Source organism: Ambystoma mexicanum, chromosome 2q (genome assembly GCF_040938575.1).
Source record: "Ambystoma mexicanum isolate Mex_15411 chromosome 2q, UKY_AmexF1_1, whole genome shotgun sequence".
NCBI classification, from domain to species: domain Eukaryota; kingdom Metazoa; phylum Chordata; class Amphibia; order Caudata; family Ambystomatidae; genus Ambystoma; species Ambystoma mexicanum.
In genome coordinates, this window is record NC_090924.1 from 57,802,864 (window position 1) to 57,823,607 (window position 20,744).

Consider the following 20,744-nt stretch of genomic DNA (forward strand, 5'->3'; position numbering starts at 1 on the left):
ACCATTAGCATCCCGAGGAGGGCCTGCATGCAGGATCTCCTGTAATCTGGACATCTTGCGTCAAGGGCAGGTACCTAGCGGAATCTGCATCAATTAATAAACCAGCCACCCCTCCATCGAACAATCCAGGCTAGCAAAGATTTGCCAGCCCTCTGTTTCAATTGGTTAATTATCTTCCAGACCTCCTGCTGTAAATAATCCTCAAGTGCGGTCATGTCCACCACACCTCCTCTCGGATTCAATGATTGACAACCCAACCTTCTGCGTACTACGGGCTTAAGTCACCTCTTTACTGGCCGATTCTGTCTTGGCTACAACTTCCGGTTTGGAACCACTATCTGTAGTAGTACTATCAAATACATCTCCATACCACTTATCGGGGTCCCAATCCCAATCAAAATCTGCAGAAGCAATCACAGTTGCCACCTTTTCGAGATTTAACCCTTCCTCGTCTTTTCCGATATTTATCGCAAGCAACCCTCACTGCAGCTCGTTCAGCTACTGCTTGGTATTCGTCTGCCTTATCGTGATACAATTTCATTTGGAGGTGCTGCATTAACACAATTTGTTTCTCAGCAGCTAGTTCCTTTTCCAGTTTTTCAACATTCACTTGTAATTCTATATTCTGTTAATGCATTTTTTTTCTCAAAAGCATGCAATAGAATCCAACCCCTTCTTCCTAGAGCCGAACATTCTTTACGTTTCTCTACTGACACTTGTTGCAAGCATTTTGCCACTCCCCTCGCCCATACTCATATCCCAGGTCTCACTTAATCCTGAACCACATGCCCAAGTTTGTGCGATTTTATCATATGGGCCCTTAGTCCACCCTGGGATAGTTACTTGAGGACAGTCTCCGCCCGTGGAGTTACATTTTTTACTAAATACTAATACCTCAACACATACACAACTATATATTTGTTGTTTTCCCTTCTTTCAACTCCAAAGTAAGCAAGAAAAAGGGAGGGGGTATATAATTATTTTTTAATTTTTTTTTTTTTTCATTTTGTTTCTCGCCGTTCAAAGTCCAAAATTTTAAATTCAATTTATTAGCAGGATCCTTTGGCATCGATATCAGCACAAAGACCCTGCACACATCGCCAAAATGTTTTGCTTTTGCTGGCCATGTGAGGAGAACCCTTATGCTTAGGTTTCCCTGGCCCCTGCCAAAACAAGAAGTTATTGGACTCAGACCGGCAAGAAATCACACTTAGACTAATCGTTATAGTAAAAATGAAAATGGCTCGTTATAGGCCTTTTATTCACTCACTATATATATGAACTCAGTATACATAAACATATAATCAGATATATAGAAACATCGAGAAATGGCATCACCGTTAGCAAGGAAGCAGAAGACACCTTCATCTTGGCCACTACGACACTGCTTAGGCCCAGAGCAGGTAGGCGAAGAGATCACTCGTACTAACTGGGTCTGAGGCGGAGCGTCCTCCCTCTCAGTGAAACCTCATCACCCGGGGGTCCAAGTTCTAACTGCTTGCCAGAGAATGCCCTCTTCTCTTTATGGGGGCATGTCCCTGCCCTTCTCAGTTGTGACTACCCTCGGCCGAAGAGCAGATCACAAGTGGAAGGGGCAGAGAGTGGAAAAATCCAGCCAGAAGTGGAAAAACATGGCGCCCCTCTACTTGCATTCATTCCCAGAACCCCTTATCATGCACCTTCAGAACGCTCCGACACCCTCCCCGTATTCATCCTTCAGTGGTCAATACAATAACTATTCTCCACAGTAAGTCGACTCAGCAACAATATTTATGTAGTTATGTGACCTTGCTCTGCTTTCGCTACTGAAATGCTTGATTATTTTTCGAGGCCCGCGGAGACGCAGGCTTTTATTACGGTGATGGGAGATGAGTGTCCAAAATGGCTGTGCACTGACGCCATGTTTTAGCTCGCATTTCGTGCAAGCATTACAAAGCTTTTAATGTTGTTCGGTCCTGTATAACATGACCTCCAATGAGAATCAAAGGGATCCTCATGTTTTCTAAGCAATTTATATTCTACATAATTATTTTTTATTTTAATTTTTTTACATTTTATTTTTTACATTTATAAAGCGCACCAAACAAAATAAACTGTACATCGGCGCAGATAACACAACTAAAGGTAGATAAAAAAAAAATAGAGAAAGATCCCAGATGAAACAGGACCTTCTACCTAAAAAGGAAAGTCTTCAGTGCCTGGCGAAATTGAAGAAGTGAACTCATAGTTCTTGGTGATAGCGGCTGAAAATTCCACAACACGGGACCAAAGTCGGAGAATCTTCTGTCACCTCTGGTTATAAAAATCGAGTGAGGGATAGTAAGGAGATGTCAGTCACAAGATCGCAGTTGTTTCATAGGTTGATATGGCTGTATTAGCTCTTGTAAATACAGCGGAGCAATACCATTAACACATTTATAGACAATGCAAGCTGTCTTGAATTTGATACGATCATCGACTGATAGCCAATGCAGCTTCCGGCGAAAATGGGAAACATGCTCAGTTTTCCTCAGCCTAAATATTAGTCTGATGGCTGCATTTTGTGCCCTCTGAAGCAGCTTGGTAGGAATACCCAAAAATTGACTATTGCAATAGTCTAAGTGGGCACTAGTTAAAGCTCCTACCACAGATGCATGATCTTTGGTTGGTATATAGGGGAGTGCTTGACGTAGCATTCGGAGGACAAAATGTCCTAGCTTGCTTTTCCCTGCGTAACATATGCTGTTCTAGCATATCTTAAAGGTCAATATTGGTCAGTAATTCATAGGGTCACTTCTGTCCTGCTTCTTAAATACCAGAATTACCACTGATCGCTTCCAGGAAGCGGGCGTAGGTCCCTGTTACTTATTAATGGTGATTGAAAAGGCTAAACTTATCAGATGAAATGATGAGTATGTGCGATATAAAAAAGTATCCAAGTTCCATCGATTACCCAAGCATCTATGATGTGTTTTTGTAGGTGAGTAATTTTCAACCTTGTTCCATTGAAGAGTCCCCGTAATGGCATAAGATTGCGTAGTAGTATAGTTACAGCACTTACTTTCAGTTTTTTCTCGTGAGGAGGCATTCATCCTACATCGTTTAGCTCTTTAGAGACTGAAATGTTGAGCCGGTAATTAACTGTTCATTGACACTGGATCCGCCATGCCCGGTGTGAAGAGAAGTGGGAGTGGAAAGAATGAACTTGAAATTATTCCGAATGTTTGTGATAGTGGAAGATGAAGGTGACTTTATAGAACAGTGCTCATTCTGTTTGTTGAAATGATAGCTGTTGTAGAAGTGGGTGCATTTTGCCATTTGAACAGCAGAGGGCAACCTTGCACTGATAAATTGCATAAGCAGAGTATGTAAACCTACCTAAGCGTTTTTTTTTATATATAAATAGATGATAGATAGATCTGTACAATGCTATCATCTCCGTGACGGCAGGGTATCGTTAAATAATGTCTTCAGTGAAAAAAAGGTAACATATTTGATGCTTATATTTACAGCTAAGTGGCCTTTTCTTTGACATTGTTAGTGGCTTTTTTTTATAACCGATTGCGTTTTATCCAGCAGTTTTGTTGAGGTCAAATAAGCGATTTTAAAATAAATAGTTCTTTCCTCTTTTTTCAGCCATCAAGACTCTGTGGGTTAATCCTACGATCACAGCTCATTGTGCTTTTGAAACACAAGGTAAGGTGACGCCCTGTTGCTGGTGAGAGCGAAACCTTGAAACACAGATGGCTGTTTAATATAGTTGTTACTGGTTATGAAGGTGTTTTTTCCTTGACATTTGACCCTCACCTCTGAGAAGTGCTTGACATGACAAGGTGTTAATATCATTATATTTGGCTTCATCACATCTTGCTGAAATAAAGTAAATAATCACCAGTGTTTGGTTATCATTAAATAAAGAAAAGAGCATCTGGCTATTAGATCAAGAGCTACAAGCTGAATAACTACACATTATATAAATCAGTGGCTTTAAGGGGGGGAAGTAACAGACCGCTATTCAGTTATATTTAAAGGTCTATAAAGCATTGCATTTTTATTAATGTAAACTAGAAAAGTAAATTCCATCAGACCGAATCTGAAGCCACCCGCAACATGTAGCATCTTCTCCAAATGTCTGCAGGGTGACAACATAGTTAAGGGGTCTTGTGTCAATGTGGGTGAGGGAGGTGTCCTCAAAGCTGGGTAAATGTTATACATCTCCAAAGTGTTATACACCTTTCTCAGCCCGGTTAGTTTTTAGTGGCCGAAATAAAGAAAATAGCGGATAGCCTGGTCTGTTGGCCATATATTCCCTGGATCAGAAAAAAGTGGGCCAAATGTTGTTTTAAATTTATATTTTTTCCTGCTGTGTTTTTCTCCAAAATGTCACATCCATAATTATCAGACGTCTATGTAGTTGGATGTTCCAAATAAGCATTGAGGTTCCCATTGGCTGCTCCCTGTGCAAACATGTGAAGTCTTCAAAACACAATACACATCCCATCTAAACCACACATGCATGGCAATTAAACACACCATTCTACAGACATCAGATATCAGGCCTCCACCTCCTTTACATCACACCCCCGTCCACTACATCTTAACACTAAGATACCTCAAGTGCTCCTGACACTAACCACCTTGGAAGGTACCAACACCCCTGTACTTCTGAACTTCACCCAATGCGACAGCAAGGCTAGCTCAACCTTTCCATCTTTCCACACTATCCAAACCCAGCCTACTTCTCTCTGATCCACCAGAATGCCAAGAAATATGCAGTAGAGTGCTGTATCCATTTAAATAAAATAAGATTATGTCTTTTACATGGTGCATTCTTCGAAGGTCTGCTCTTCCCAACCTTTTAAATGCTAGTCAATCGTTGCCATGAATAGTTAAGCGGTATTGAGCACAGTATTAGTAGAATTAAGGGGTGAATGAAGGACCGCTGGCATTCCTCCAGGGCAGAATAACATACATGTCAGCATGACCCCTTCTATTCGGTAGATACCAGTTTGAAGCCCTTTTTGTTTGTTTTCTGAAACTTATCGTCCTGGATTTATAATGAATAAATGGACAGCTGTAAGAGTGGTATGGTCCTAATTTACATTCGGAGGCAGATTAAGAAATTTAGCAAAAGGGTAGGAAGAGCAGAACAGAATGAGCGAAAGTGTTCGCATATCTCTAAGGAAAGTTGGCAAAAGAGAGGCCTATACCCTTATTGTAAAGTTGATGATGAAAGTAGTTGCCTCCCAGATCAAGCTGTCCTTACGATCATTAGCTCTCAGAGAAAAACATACCCATTGAGAGCACACCCGACACATTTCAGAAAATCTAGTACTTGGTGGCACCTCCAAAGTGGGTGGAAAAGGGCAGTATGATAGACGTCTCTATGGGCAAAGCTTAAAGTGCAGGCTAAAGGGCACATAATCATGAAATAAGACAACAACTGAAGGTAGAAAAATCGGCAAACATTTCGGGGAGAAGGAAATGGTAAGCAAAGATCTGGAGAACATTTTTAAAAAATCCCAACATTAAACAACTTTTTTATGAAGGCTAATATGCAACATGAATATAAACGTATAATAGCAAGTGTCAACATTAGGCAATGCAAAGCTATATTCCCAGTGTTTATAAAAACAGTGGGGCAGCAAACATTTATTTTTAAAGATGTTTGGGTAGAAGGGCTCAATGGACAGGCAGTATAGTGGCACAGTAGTTGTTGCACTACCCACTAAAGAGTCGGTGTATGATGGTTGAGTGCTACAGTTAATGCTTTCTCAACTACCCAGGTACCTAGCTTTATTTAAAACCCTTATCCGGAAAAATATACTACAAATGTTTCCCCTGTCCCTTAGCTGAATGGATACCCGGCAACATACAAATAGCTGAACAGACTCTCCTAAATGTATGTAAATTAAGGTGCCTGCCAGCTCCAGGCATAAAGCCATCAGGTGGACAGATTCACCAATGTTCAGTAATATGCAGGGTTCGAAAATGCTCTGAACCTTTTTGCTCCTGGTGGTATTCTAGACTAGGATGGTTACGTTGACACCAGTTGCCATAAGCGAGTTTTGACTCCTATGAAAAGCGATGCCATATGTTTGACAGCAATGTCAGTTTACTGTCTGTGTTTAGGTATTTTCATAAACTAGTATTAGGACACATTTAGCAGACCTTTAAGTCTTGCACAATGCTCGAAATGTTATAATTTGCAGGCCATGTGGAAGTTTGATTTACAGCATTCTAATGGATTCCTTCTTCCCACGGATTCCTTTTTGGGCAAAGAATTTCTTTTTGCAACTTTTTCTGCATAGTTCCAAATGGAACCCCATTCTTTTTTGCTCTGTTTTTTATCCTGTTCTGATTTTTTGAAGGGGAGTAAAGCCTTGCCTTTTGCTCATTTGTTATGGGGAAATGATCACTCCTCCAGACTATTAGTACTGGGAAACTGTTTCCCCTTTTAATTTTTGTATTTTAACAATTCCACACAGCACCTTGCAATGCAATGGGCATCCTTTTGCATCACCCTAGCCTTTTCACATGGGATTTTATTTTTGGTGTGCACGTTCACGTTTACTGCATACGGCTACTAAACCTGCCTAGTGCCCTAAAATAGCCGTGCAATGGGATTTTCTCATATTGTAGTTTGGCTTTCTTCCTGCCTTTTCCAGACAGGAAAGTCCTTATAAGCTCATGTACTTGCCCAGTAAAGCTTTTTCAGGCAGGTTAGTGACTGTATGTGTGGCCATGTGTGTGCGTGTGGCCCAGGAAGGGGGCTGGGACAGTCTGATCCAATCCACATCACTGGTACCAAAAAATCTACTACTAGGGTGGATGTGAAACCAGTAATTGTCCCAGGTTGTTCTTCCAGCATTTTAGACAACTACTTGCTGTTTGAAAGGTGCAGCTCCTTACCATTGGTGGGCTTGGACTTCCTCCCAGCTCAGATTTTGGATAAGAGGACTCTTCCTGCAGCCATTCCTCAGGTCTATGTTGGAGCCAAGTATCCTTTGAAGAAGAGCAGCCTGTTGATGATCCGAGGATGAATTCTGCAGTGGCCCAGCAACCACTCCAGTAACTGGCCCAATGAAGCCCTGCTCCTCTACCTGATCTCTGAAAACTCTTGTCAGTGCTACAGCCTTTGGACTAGTGGGACCAACTAGTCTCAACGGCTTCTCAAGGATCCAGCCTCTCAGATCCTTTGGAAGTGTCCCTAGCATGCCCAGTAGACCGACGAGTGTCCTCGTGGGCTTCCTCCCCAGAACTGTTACAGTTCTGTGTTAAAGCCTAAGACTTTGGTAATAGTGCTACAAGTCACCCTCTCCCCGAATTCCAGCTTCCTATCTTCAAGGCAAACTGTCCCGGAGCATCTTCTAACACCATGACTGGAAGGATATCTGCCGTCACCTGCAAGCAGTGATAGTCGCTAGAAGCTGCCTTACTCCATCCTGCAAAGTGTTCTGAAGAGGTCTGCATAATTGGAATCCGCATTACTTCAACAAGGATTACATCTAGTAGTTGCACCAGATGGGAACAATCCTCAAACCTGCAATCCCTGGGCACCTCACTGGAAAAAAGGACGGAAGGTGGCGCGCATGCCCCCACTCCCCTTCCCGCCCCACCCAACCCCTCTGTCTCCTCCACCAGTTGACCCATTATGATCCCTGAGAATATCTGAGTCTGTGGGGTAAGTAAGCGTAACTGTGCCTGGCCCCAACCTGTTCTTCATAGGGTAACATTAGGAATACGTCCCTTTGTCTCCAATCTCCCTCTTGCATTTGGTTGTCGGACCTGGGTCAATTATCCTGCCTCTGGGTTAGGCTTGAATCTGGAACAGAGGACAGTTTACCTGCCTTCTTGTAAATTGTGAGTTAACTGTTAAATAGTTTGAAATTACTCTGAAACACCACCACTAATCCATTGCATCCCTAGAGTGAACCTTTGACTTCTGGGCACTAAGCGCCATATGTCTTAGATTTTGGACGTCTGAAGTTTAGGGAATTGAACTTCTTACTGGTTCTCATCATTTGATCTGCATTACTTAAATATTTTACATGGAATGTTATTTGATGTATATTGAATTAACATAATTGTGATTGAAAATATTTTGTATTATAGAGTATTGTGCGATAATACTACCTGCTCATTTTCATTTTTCAGTGCGTTCTAAAGGCCTAAATAAATAATTATAGCTGACTGAATGTATTATCTTGTGCGGACTCATTGAGAACCCTTGCTCACGCTCACTGTCATGAGACTATACCTAGGCTGCTCTACATTGCTACCTTGATTGGGTTTTGGCTAATTATCAGAGCTTCCTGTTAACCATAACTAGGTTGGCCACCTGAAATCTGCCAACCAGGCACGTTTCTAGAAATCCATCTTAACTGAAGTCTAAAGCAATGGCAGGACTGTAGTCTTGAGGGATTGTATCTTAGTTCCTTTTTAAGTGCAGGTAACATCTTTTTCCAGGGACATCCACCCCACAGAAATCTGGCCTGGGAACAGGAATCAAAGGGGACACCCATTCACAAAGGGCGCTGCATATATCAAGGCATTTGATTCTATTAAGAAGGGAAGGGACAGGTTAACTGTTAACTAGGGGAGCTCTGTACAGCTGCAGGAAGATTCGACCATTGTGTTTCTCTCTGCCTCCATCTCCTCTTCCTTTAGCACAAAGCACTATGGGTATAATGTCAGATAGAGAAGTTAACTTATTTCAAGAACAGGGATTGCACCCCTAAAGCAGGCTAGCTTTAGATCAATCACAGCAGGGCTTTGGACTTCAACCCTTAAAGATTTTGTTGGACCCTGTTGGGAGTGCAGTCCTTTAAAGTCCTGTGCCTGTCTGGCCTAGGGACCCAAGGTACTCCTCACTGATGAGGCCCAATGAGGTCGAAACATGTCTGGGGATGCTTGTGGTCTCATACAGAAGGGATCAAGCAGTTTGGGTGGGACTGCCCCTTTAGGGGTGGAACCAAGCCTTATTTGCATACGTTTTTTACTCTTTTGTAATAGCTTGGCAGGCGAAGGACGATGGTCTGGAGGATTGCCCAGAGCAATGCCAGAGGTTATGGATTATTCAAAATCTTCCAGCCATCATCTCTCTTGTTTTGCTATTCCAAAGTCCTGCAGTTCTGAGGTGAAGACAGGTGGTTGAAGGCAAAGTTAAGCTCTGTCCCCCAACCATCCCCAGGGACCATTGGGGGTGAACCTGCTGCTGGAACACGATCTGCCTCTCTGCCAGCCACAGTGGTAGCCAGAACCTCGCTGTGCTGACAGATCCCTGTTGTTGTGTGCCAGCCTCTCCCGTGTTTGGTAGCCTGAGAATGAGGACCTATCTTGTTACTGGAGTGGGACTCCAAGCAACCTAACAAGTGACCTGCTGCTGGAGCAAGACCTGCCTTTCTGCCAGCCAACGCAGTACCCAGTCGCACACCATGTTAAAGGACCCTGCAGTTGTGTGCTAGTGTTTGGGAGCACAAGAAAAAGGCATGTTTTTTCCCTGAGCCCCCTTGTATTGGGGGACTCCCTACACCCTGAGCGCTAAGACGGCCAGGAACTATGTTTTTATTTGCTGTTGAACGGCATTGGAGCTGTTTTTCAAGAACCGTTGAACACATTTAAACACTCAGGACCCTCCGGTGCTGCCTTTTGCACTCTCCCAGTCTTCGAATTGATTGCACAGCGCCAAGAAGACTGGTTAGTCACTGCTGGGACAAATAAATGCAAAAAGGTACTATTTACCGCTAACTGCCCCATGGGCCATGTTTGGGCCCTAGCGACTGCTTTAGATCCCTTTTATGCCTTTTGCACCCAAAAACATATCCTTTTAAAGAACATTATGGTTATTACTTGCCTTCCACTCGCATCTTTCTATCTTTGCTTATTCTGTCTTCCTTCCTCCGGTGTGGCTTTTTGTAATATATTTCTACTTGGTTATTATTGTGGATTGTGTGTGTGTGTGTGTATATATATTTCGAGGGGATTGGGTCCTCCGACGTATTCCATATCTATGACACTAATCGCCACAGCTGTGCTGCTTCGGAAAATCTTCGGCGTCTTGCGTCGATGATGTCGATACGCTGCCCTCGAGGACCTCCTGTGACGGCCGACGTCATTGGATCTTATAAGTTGGACGCACGACGCCTGTAGCCTCAGTTCCATTTTTTCCGCGAACGTGTTCGCTTTTTGAATCTCGGTACGCCTCGACAATTTGGAGTTTCTGTTGTTCATCTCGCTTCTTTGAACCTGTTCGTTTGTGAAGTTCTTCTTCGTAAAGTTGTCTACCTCATCTTCAACTCCGCGTCCGGGCTTTAAGAAATGCGGGGACTGTGGGTCCAAGAAGTGGGTGACTGACTCGCACAACGCCTGCCTCTGGTGCCTCGGGCAGGCCCATGACACGGATGACTGTGTCGACTGCCAGTCGCTCACGTCCAAAGCCTTGCGGGAGCGCAAGAAGTTGTTGTCGGTGGGTAAGGTGTCCAAGCCCCAGAAGTCGAGGTCTGCGGGGCTTTTGACGGATGATTTGAGAGGTGACTCTCCGGGTCATCGTCGGAAGTCCAGTGGCTCTCGGTCCTGGAGTCGGTCTCGCCACTCCTCTGCTTCTTTGAGGCACTCCCGGAAGCGCCGTCATCGGTCGCCTTCCCCGTCCTCATCCGAGGACTCCGCCCGGCGGCGGATCATTTACCCCATCAAGCATGCGACACCGGAGGAATGGGCTTCCTTCGGGAAGAAAATGTGCGCGATTCTCGAATCGCAGGGCACTGGTCCGTCTGCGCCTCCGAGTGGTGTCAGCCGTGATCAGCCAAGAGACACCGCTCGCACGCCTTCGGGCTCGGGTGGTCATCACGATTTGCGGGAAAGGTCCCGCTCGGACAAGGGGAATCGTTCTCGCATGCCCGGTCCAGGTCCCGGACCTCGACGCGCTCGAGACCGAGTGAGCCTGTGAAGTCTTCGAGGAAGACATCGATGCCTGTGGCGCCAAGGTCGTCGACGGACTCTCTCGTGGCTCCGCCTCCGGGGAAGTCGTCGATGCCGTCGGCACCCAGTATGTCGAGGGACACGCTCGGGCCTCCGCCCTTGTGGCCTGTGTCGACGCCGTCGATGCCGCATCTGTCGTCGACGCCGATTCACTCAACGCCTTTCGGAGCTGTGTCGATGGGGGTACCCCGTGGTTCAGGGGAACCACCTAGAAAGGCTCTGGCCAAGGTCAAGAATGGCTTTGGTTCCAGTTCTGTGCCTTCTTACCGCCATCTGGAATTCATTTCAGAGGTGGATGAGGGCTCTGATGATGGCATGGTGCCTGACACAGTGCCTGACACGGTGCCTGACACGGTGCCTGACGAGATTCTCTCGGGCCATAGCCAGTTTGAGGACCTGAGGCATTCCCTACATGATGCTAGTGGGATGGACACCTCTCCGGAGGTGGAGTTTTGTAGGACTGAGCCTGGCACTCATGCCGATTCTTCGTACCGGCACCTTATGTCACGGGTCATCGAGTACTTAGGATGGTCTGCTCCCCCAGGAGAGTTTGTTCAGGATGACCTTACGGATATCCTCGACATTGGTCCAACAACTGACCCGGTACTGCCTTTCCATATGGCTCTGCAAAGAAGGGTGGCGGCGGCTTCGACTGCTCCGGAGAGTCTCCCGGCAGTGAGCAAGTCTTTGCCATGAAAATACCGCCCAGCCAGTAGTGACCCTTGCTACTTGTCCAAGCACCCTACTCCGGAGAGTTTGGTGGTGCAGGCGGCTATGGCCCCGGCAAAGCAGGCGTCGTACCCTACCATCCCTCCTGATAGGGACGACAAGCGTTTTGACGGCTGGGCGAAGAAAGTGTTTTCTGCAGGGGGTATGGCGCTTCAGGCGGCCAACTCAATTTGTGTCTTGTCTCGTTTCACGCACACTCTGTGGAACTGTCTCTCCTTGGCGGCTGAACATATTCCCGAAGGGGATGAACAGGATGGTTTCCTTGCCATGGTTCAGGATAGCAAGGATGCTATGTGTGAGGCCGTTCAGTCAGGTTTGGACATGGCAGATTGTGTCAGCCGGTCCATGGCGGCGAGCACCGTGATACGCAGGTTTGCGTGGTTGCGGAAGTCGGGGTTTGCTCCTGATGTGCAGGCCCGGCTCCTCAACATGCCCTTTGGCGGGGAACATCTTTTTGGCAGCAAGGCTGACGAGAGCCTTGAGAGGTTGCAGACCTCAAAAGCTGCAGCGAAGTCGTTGGGCGCTGCAGTTTGAAAACCTCTGCCTTTTCATCCTAGGGGACAGTAATGGAGGGGAGGTTCCTTTCGTTATTACTCATCCTTTGGTAAAGCGAGAGGAGCTGCCAGTCGAAGGGGCCACCGTAGGAGTGCCAGAGGTGGAAAACAAAGTACTCGAGGTACCAAGGCCGCTCGGGCCGTTGCCTCTTTGCCCTCAGGCAACGCCGCAGCCGCTTCAGCTCAGTCATGAGGCCATGTCCCATGGTTCGCCGGTTGGGGGAAGGCTGGCGCAGCATCTTGCAGAGTGGCGCGCCATTACTTCAGATGTGTGGGTTCTGGAGATCATAACCCACGGCTACTGTCTTCCTTTCCGGCAGAGGCCTCAAGACAATCCACTGGGGAATCTCTCTTTGAAGAGTCCGGATCCGCTCCTTGCGCAGGAAATTCAATCCCTGCTGGACAAAGGCGCCATAGAACTGGTGCTTGTAGCGGAGAGGAACAAGGGATGGTATTCCCCTTATTTTTTGATTTCCAAGAAAGACGGGGGATTGGGACCCATAATGGACTTGCACGGTTTGAACAAACTCCTCAGGAAGGACAAGTTCAAGATGGTTACTCTCTCTCAAGTCCTCCAGGCCCTTCAACTTCAGGACTGGTTGGTGTGTCTCGACCTTAAGGATGCTTATTTTCATGTGCCGATCCATCCAAAGCACAAGAAGTACCTGAGGTTTGCGGTTGGCGACTCGCACTTTCAGTTTCGGGTCCTGCCGATCGGATTGACCTCCGCCCCGAGGGTCTTCACCAAGGTCATGGTAGTGGTGGAAGCGCACCTCAGGAAAGGGGGGATTCATGTCTACCCCTACCTGGACGATTGGTTGATCAGGCCGCGCTCTCCCGAGCAAGTCCTGGATCATCTGTCAGTCACCTGCCACTCACTCCACAACCTGGGCTTCTCCCTCAACTTAAAGAAGTCCCATTTGACACCAACTCAGAGGCTCCTGTACATCAGAGCAGTGCTCGACACGTCCCTAGGGCAGTGTTTTCCTCCCCAGGTGAGGGCTCATCATATTCAGCAGATGGTGCACAAGTTTCAACTTGCCCAGACGCTCCCAGTGTTCGAGTTCTTGAGACTGCTCGGCCTCATGGCATCCTGCATTCTTCTGGTGCCAGAGGCCAGGTTGCGGATGAGATCTTTGCAATGGGCACTCAAGCTCCAGTGGTCTCAGTCCTCCGGCAGGATGTCAGACCCTGTTCAGGTGCCGTCTTCGGTCGCCCAGGACCTTCTGTTGTGGGCCGACGAAGGCAATCTGATGAGGGGGACTCCATTTTGGCTGCCCTGGCCGGAGGTGACTATCGTGACGGATACATCCCTGTGCGAGGAAAGACTGTCCTGATCCTGACGGACAACACGGTGGCCATGCACTACCTCAACAAAAAGGAGGGGTCATGGTCACTTCCTCTGTGCAGGGAGGCGATGCAGCTCTGGTTCTGGGCAATCCAGCAGGAAGTTTCGATCTCGGCAGTTCATCTGGCAGGAGACGAAAACGAGACGGCGGACGCTCTGAGCAGGCAGAGTGTGATCTCTCACAAGTGGGAGTTGGCTCAGGAGATTCTCCTGGAGATCTTTGCCCTTTGGGGGACCCCTCAAGTGGATCTCTTTGCCTCCAGTGTCAACCGGAAGTGGGAGAGGTTCTGCTTGCGGGAATTTCCTCAGAACGGAGCCTTAGGAGACGCGTTCGTGGTGGAGTGGTCATTCCCACTGCTGTACATGTTTCCTCCAGTCCCCATCACCCTGCAAGTACTGCAGAGGTTATGGAGGTTCGGTTCCCGGATGATCCTCATTGCTCCGGCGTGGGCCCGGAGGATGTGGTACCGGACCTTCTCGACTTGTCCATCTGCCCTCCACGTCCCCTTCCCTACCAAGACGATCTGCTCTCACGGGTGAGAGGTCCGGTTCTCCATCCAGGGGTCAGGTCAATATTTAAGCGCTCGTCTGAAGAGTGTTCCTATTTTAAAATTCTCAGTTTCTGAAAGGGCTCACTAATGTGTTCCCTCCGTCACCTTTCCAGGTGCCCGGTTGGGATTTGAACCTTGTTCTCAAGTTTCTGATAGGTGCTCCATTTGAGCCTTTGCATTCATGCTCTTTGAGACTGTTAACTCTGAAAACTGTATTTTTAGTTGCGGTCACTTCCGCTCGCAGAGTGAGTGAGTTACAGGCACTTTCAGTTAAGCCACCCTTCACTGTGTTTCATAAGGACAGGGTTGTCCTTAATGTTCGTCCTTCTTTTCTTCCGAAGGTGGTGTCAGAATTTCATTTAGGCCAGAAGGTTGTTCTTCCAGCATTTTATCCTCCTCCACATCCGGGTAAGGAAGAGGAGAGGCTCCACAGGCTTGATCCTAGGAGAGCATTAAGCTTTTATATTTCACGCATGTCCCAGGTCAGAGTGGATGAGCAGCTCTTTATTGGTTACGCTGGAAAGCGTTTGGGACAGGCTGTGACGAAACACTGTCTCACTGGATTATTTTGGATATCTGAGTGTTACCGCTTGGCGGCTAAGGACCCACCGGTCAAACTACGGACCCTTTCTACCAGGAGTATGGCTGCCTCTACTGCCCTGCAGAGGGGTGTTCTTATTCGCAACATCTGTGATGCAGCCACCTGGACTTCGGTACATACTTTTGTACATCACTATTCCCTCGATTCCATCCGGGGGCAGGATCTGGCTTTTGGCAAGGCGGTCCTTTACTCCGCAATTTGATTGGGCATGCTAAATTTCTGTTTTCTAAATTCTTTTCCCACCTCCTTGCATTGGTAGTGCTTTGGGAGTCTGTCATAGATATGGAATACGTCGGAGGACCCAATCCCCTTGAAGAACAAGTTACCATCCCATCGAAAGAACGTTACCAGGTAAGAGAGTAACTTGTTCTTCTGAGGTTTGTGGAATCTGCTTAAATCACATGCTGTGCATAGGCCGATATCTAGTGGAAGCTGCAGAGTATTAGTTTGTTTTTCGCAATTCGAAAAGGGGCGTCAAACCTGGGCGTGCCAGTAATGCTATCCGTAATGTGACGTCCCCAGTACCCATGATCCCTCACGTGTGTAGGACCCTCAGATTGTTTTCTCCGCAATACTAGTCAGACGGATGTTGCGTAGTTCCCTCGGCTTTAGTGGTTTATACTTATAATTACTGTTAAACTTCCCTGTTCAATTCCACCCTATGCCGTATATTGACGCCGGTGAAGATCGAGGAAGCCATCGGGCGAGGACTGCCATGACGGACTTTGGGCCTTGGAAGGCCTTTGGCCTCGGCCCTGTACAGTAGGGAGAGTGGAGGTGGTCATAACTGGCTTCTTTCCACCTTTTTACCTACATATACCCGCCCGCTGCCATTTTATAACATATGGAGAGTACTCCATTTAAGTTCTGCCCAAAGTGTAACAGGAAGTTTCCGTGGGTAGACAAGCACAATATGTGCAATCTGTGTCTCCCACAAGACCATCCCGAGGCTACCTGTCGAGCTTGCAAGCTCTTCAAGCCGAAAACCCTTAAAGACCGCTGAACTAAATGCTGGGCCCACTACGCCAGGCAGCTAGAGGCCATGGAAGTGGAGGGAACAATCAGCGATGGCAGCAACGCCGCTGAATCGGATGGCTAGGGCAGAGGTGTGACTTCGGAAACCCATGCACAGGCTCCCGACTCCAAAGGACTGGCCCGCGGCCACGTTGTGAGGACAACACCCGGCGGCAAAAGTGCTACACTTAATACCTCCACTAAACGCATCCACCCCGGCTGCGACTCGACACATGTGTCGAGCGATCGGCAACGGAAGACACCAAGGGAGCGGTCCAACGAATCTGTGTCCTCTGGGTGTTCGTGTTCACCTCATGACAAAGGCCAACCGTCTTCGGTTGACAAAGGTGTCGCACTATCAATAGTCCCCGAGGCACGATCGTCTGACGATTCTGCCCTCTATCCTACACAGCCAAGACGCATAGCGTCTACACCCGAGATTCGACGTCCTTCCTCGAATACCACATCAGAATCTCGACACGAGGCGTCTCATCCCTCGGAGGCCCCTAAAAAAACTGGGAAACACTCCTCTAGTCATGGGAAGGGGGATAAACAACATAAAAAGTCATCTTCAGAACACCATGTTCATAAGGAGAAGCAGAAAGACCCTAAATCTATAGGGAAGTCCAAGGTATCAGATCCTACCACTAAAGTTAAACTCATTCCTCCCACTGCTCATGATATGGGCACTGATGACGAACCAGAACATGTTGTTGTGATTCCTGGCTCTAAAGAATGGAACTCAGCTGACATTGATAGGGTAATGAAAAGGATGTCATTCATGGCTGACTTCTATGAAAAGGACCCTAATTATTTTCATAGTTACTCCAACACCCCTGCTACCTCTGCCCCTTCAGGGTCTAAGCCAATACCTAGTTCCTCTCAGTCCCCTGCTAAGAAACTCCGCTCTGACGCTCCAACTCAGGGCTTGGTCACAGACTCCTTTAGGGTTGAACCCTTCCACCCTGATTCATATTGTGATGAAACAGAGCCACAATTAGTGGATGACCTGACAGGGGTCTCATATTATGGGGATGACGAGGACCAGGAGGAGGAGGAAGAGGAGGCTGAAGCCTACAATCTTGACTCCCCGATTCCTAAAGACACCCCCCCGGTAGGTACATGACTCACCGATTGATAATCAACCTCTCCTCAATGAGGTACTGGCTAAGGCAGCTGCCCATTTTCATATCGACACAAGGGGTCCAAGAAGACATGGATTTCACTGAAGAAATCCTAGGAGACAAGAGAGTCATATCTCAGGCTATCCTGCTGTTAAAATTAATTCAGCGTAGCACTGATCCCTCGCTGGTAACCCCTAATCCCACTTGAGCGGTTAACCTGCGAGTCGAGAAATTGTTCCGGGCTGCACCCTCAGATCCCCTGTACATTAGGGGCCAATTAAAACCAGATTCCCTGGTAGTAACAACCACCAGAAAAAGGGCAGGTACACTGCTTGCTTCTTCGGAAGCACCTCCTTATAAGGAGTAAGAGACTGTACGCTTTGGGTAGAAAGGTTGCATCCACGTCTGTCTATCAAGCCCAGATTGCCAACCGTGCAAACCTTTTGGCAAGCTACAATTGCCATCAGTGGGAAGAGGTATCTGCTTTGGTATCCTCCGCACCCAAACCCTTAAAGAATCAGCTGGTCCAAATAGCAGCAGATGGAAGATCTGTATCAGGCTGCATGCTAAAGACAAACTTTGATGCAGCAGATAAGGCTGGAAGGTTAATTGCTGAAGGCAATGTGATTAAGGGTCATGCTTGGCTGAGGCAGTCAGGGTTCAAACTTGAAACCCAAGCAACCCTTATAGATATGCCTGTGGAGCCGAACATTCTATTCGGCAAGGCAGGGGAGGAAGCTTTAAAGACTGCAAAGGATGAGTATGAGACCCTAAAATCTCTTGGTCAACTCACCAATAAACCCTCTGGAACTTGGGGAAACAACAATTTTCGCCGCTTTCGGGGCAAAAGTTCCCAAAGGGGTTCCAACTGTTACCAGAATCAGGGAACCTCATGGGGTAACAGTCAGTCCCAATCCTCACTGTGCTTCTCCAGAGGGCAGCGCAGGGGCCGCACTAGGGGAGGGGCAGCCCTGCCAGAGGTGGTAAGCCACCCAACAAACAGTGACGTTACGCTTCAGGGTCCCCTCCCATGCATCCCCATTAGGGGGCGCATTTTCACCTTCACCCAAGCATGGGAGGGGATCACTTCGGACAGATGGGTGCTGTCCAGTGTCTGGAGGATACTGCATAGAATTGCTAGGGTGCCCCAAGACCATCCTCCGTGACACAAAATACACTCGCTGGAACATCAGAAGATCCTCCTCGAGGAGATTGCTGTTCTGCTAGCAAAGGACGCCATAGAAGTCGTCCCAACCAACGCAACCAACCAGGTAAACAGGGATATTTATTCAACTTACTTCCCTGTGCCAAAAAAAGATCTAACAATGTGCCGTATTAGATTTGCGACCTCTAAACAAGCATGTCAAGCCACAAAAAGTTTGCATGACTACTCTACAAGAAGTAATCCCTCTACTAAAAAGGGGGATTACATGGCAACATTGGATATGAAAGATGCCTATTTTCATATTTCAATGTTCCCAGGACACAGAAGATTCTTGCGTTTCAAGATAGACAACCAGCACTACCAATTCAAGGTGCTGCCCTTCGGAATAGATTTCGGCTTCAAGGATATTAACCAAAGTACTGGCGGTGGTGACGGCGCACTTACACAGGGGGGTTATCCCAGTGTACCATTACCTGGAAAGCTGGATCATTACCTGGAAAGCTGGATCATTACAGGGGAGTCTCCCCCCCCACCCCCTATTTTGCAGACTAAATAGTCAAAGAACAATGGACCGGCTCTTCCAATTGGGCTTCCCAATCAACAAGGCAAAAATCAAGCCCTGTGCCAAGCACCTCAAAACAGTTCCTAGGAGCTGTCCTAAATACCCAAAAGGGGTTGGCCTTTCCATCAGAGGAAAGAATTCGAAATCTGTTGCTTCAAATTCCTCAATATCAGGCTAGTCGCCAAATAAGGGTGCGCAAAGCTATGCGTTTGCTAGGCATGATGGCATCTTACATTTACCTGGTTCCCCACACGCGCCTGCGCATGCGACCCATGTAGGAATGTTGGTGAGTCGGATGATCTAGTGGTCGTTTCGCCAACACTAGTACAGAGTCTTCGCTGGTCGATAAGAGAGAATCTTACGAAGGGGAAACCCTTCTACGATCCAGGGATACAGGCCGTTGTCACAACAGATGCCTCCCTAGCATGGTGTGGAGCCCAATACCGTCACCATACAGCTCAGGGTCTCTGGTCTCACACAGTGGCTCAGAATCACATCAGTCTGCTAGAACTTCTGTCAGTCTTCAGAGCGCTTCGGGCATTTGAACCCCTCCTGTCCAACCAGTCTGTGCAGATCCTAACAGACAGCACAACTGCAATGTTTTACTTAAACAAACAAGGGTGCACTCGTTCCCCCAATCTGTCCAAGCTTGCCCAGAAAATTTGGAAATGGGCACTCAAATGGAGGATCTACTTGTCATGCCAACATGTTCCAGGGAAACTCAACTCGCTGGCAGATGCTCTGAGCAGAGATCCCCTCCCAGAGGAACACGAGTGGAGACTACACGAAGAGGTTGTAGGAGACCTCTTCTCTCAATTGGGTTTCCCCACTATAGACCTATTTGTCACAAGCGAAAACAGACAATGCCCAGACTTTGCATCCAGGTTCCCCCAGCCAGGCTCCAAGGGAAATGCCCTATGGATGAATTGGTCAGGGATTTTTGCCTATGCTTTTCCACCAACCCCTCTGATGAGGAAAGTGGTGAACAAGATCCACAGGGAACCGATGACGCTCATCCTGGTTGCTCCTATGTGGGCGAGACAACCATGGTATCCACACCTACGCAAACTGGCGGTCTGCGACCCCATCACACTCCTGTGCAGGGGCTAATAGTGCATTCTCAGCCCAACTCGATTAACTTGGCAGCATGGCTCCTGAAGTCCTAGCGTTCGGACATCTCAATTTACCCTGGAGATGTATGGATATCTTGAAGGAGTCAAGAAAACCTAACGCGAGGCACTGTTATTATGACAAATTGAAACGATTTGTTATTTGGTGCCAGAATAAGCAAATCAACCCAGTTGATTGTACTCCTTCTAATGTCATCTATATGCTCCACCTACTGGATGCAGGGTTAGTGTTTAACTCACTTAAAGTGCACCTGGCAGCTTTATCGGCCTACAGCACTTCCCACAACAGAGTGTAGTGGTGGAAGGTTCCAGTCAAAGCATTTATGGAAGGGGTAAAGAGACTCCACCCTCCAATTTCTAACCCACCACCAGGCTGGTACCTTAATGTGGTACTTGCTAAGCTCATGGGACCTCCCTTTGATCCCATGTACAAATCTAGTCTCAAACACATGACTTATAAAACTGCCTTCTTAGTAGTCATCCCCGCCATAAGAAGGGTCAGTGAAATTCAAGCTCTGTCAGTGCACGATCCTTTCTTTACTATTCATAGGGATAAACTGGTTTTACGTACTCACCCTAGGTTCTCACCTAAGTTCATTTCCAAATTCCCTGTTAACCAGTCTATTGAGCTACCGGCCTTCTTCCAAGAACCCAAAAGCTCTGCTTAGGTGAAACTCCACACACTAGATGTGAGGGGAGCGGTCCTCTACTATGTAGACAAGACCAGACCACTAAGAAAGACAGATCAGCTGTTCATCTCCATAGCTCCAGGCAGAGAAGGAGATTGTGTCTCTAAAAATGCCATCTCTAGGTGGATAGTCAGATGTATCCAACTGTGCTATTCCCTTTCAGACAAAACACTGCCTTTTACCCCAAGGGCCCACTCTACAAGAAGTACTGGAGCCACTCTGGCTTTCATCGCAAATGTATCCCTTGACAGCATTTGCAAAGCAGCTACATGGAGCTCTATTTACACCTTTACTCAGCACTACTGCATTGACACTCAT

At 47.3% G+C, this 20,744-nt stretch overlaps 1 protein-coding gene across 2 annotated transcripts in view; it reads left to right on the forward strand.

Moving 5' to 3' along the window:
- CLCN7 (chloride voltage-gated channel 7) overlaps positions 1 to 20,744 on the forward strand; it is an 823,350-nt gene that overhangs the window by 681,066 nt on the left and 121,540 nt on the right. For both annotated transcript variants that reach the window (XM_069646815.1, XM_069646816.1), the window contains one exon: positions 3,616 to 3,675. In XM_069646815.1, coding sequence (XP_069502916.1) covers positions 3,616 to 3,675 — 60 coding nt within the window. The remainder of the gene's footprint in view (positions 1 to 3,615; positions 3,676 to 20,744) is intronic.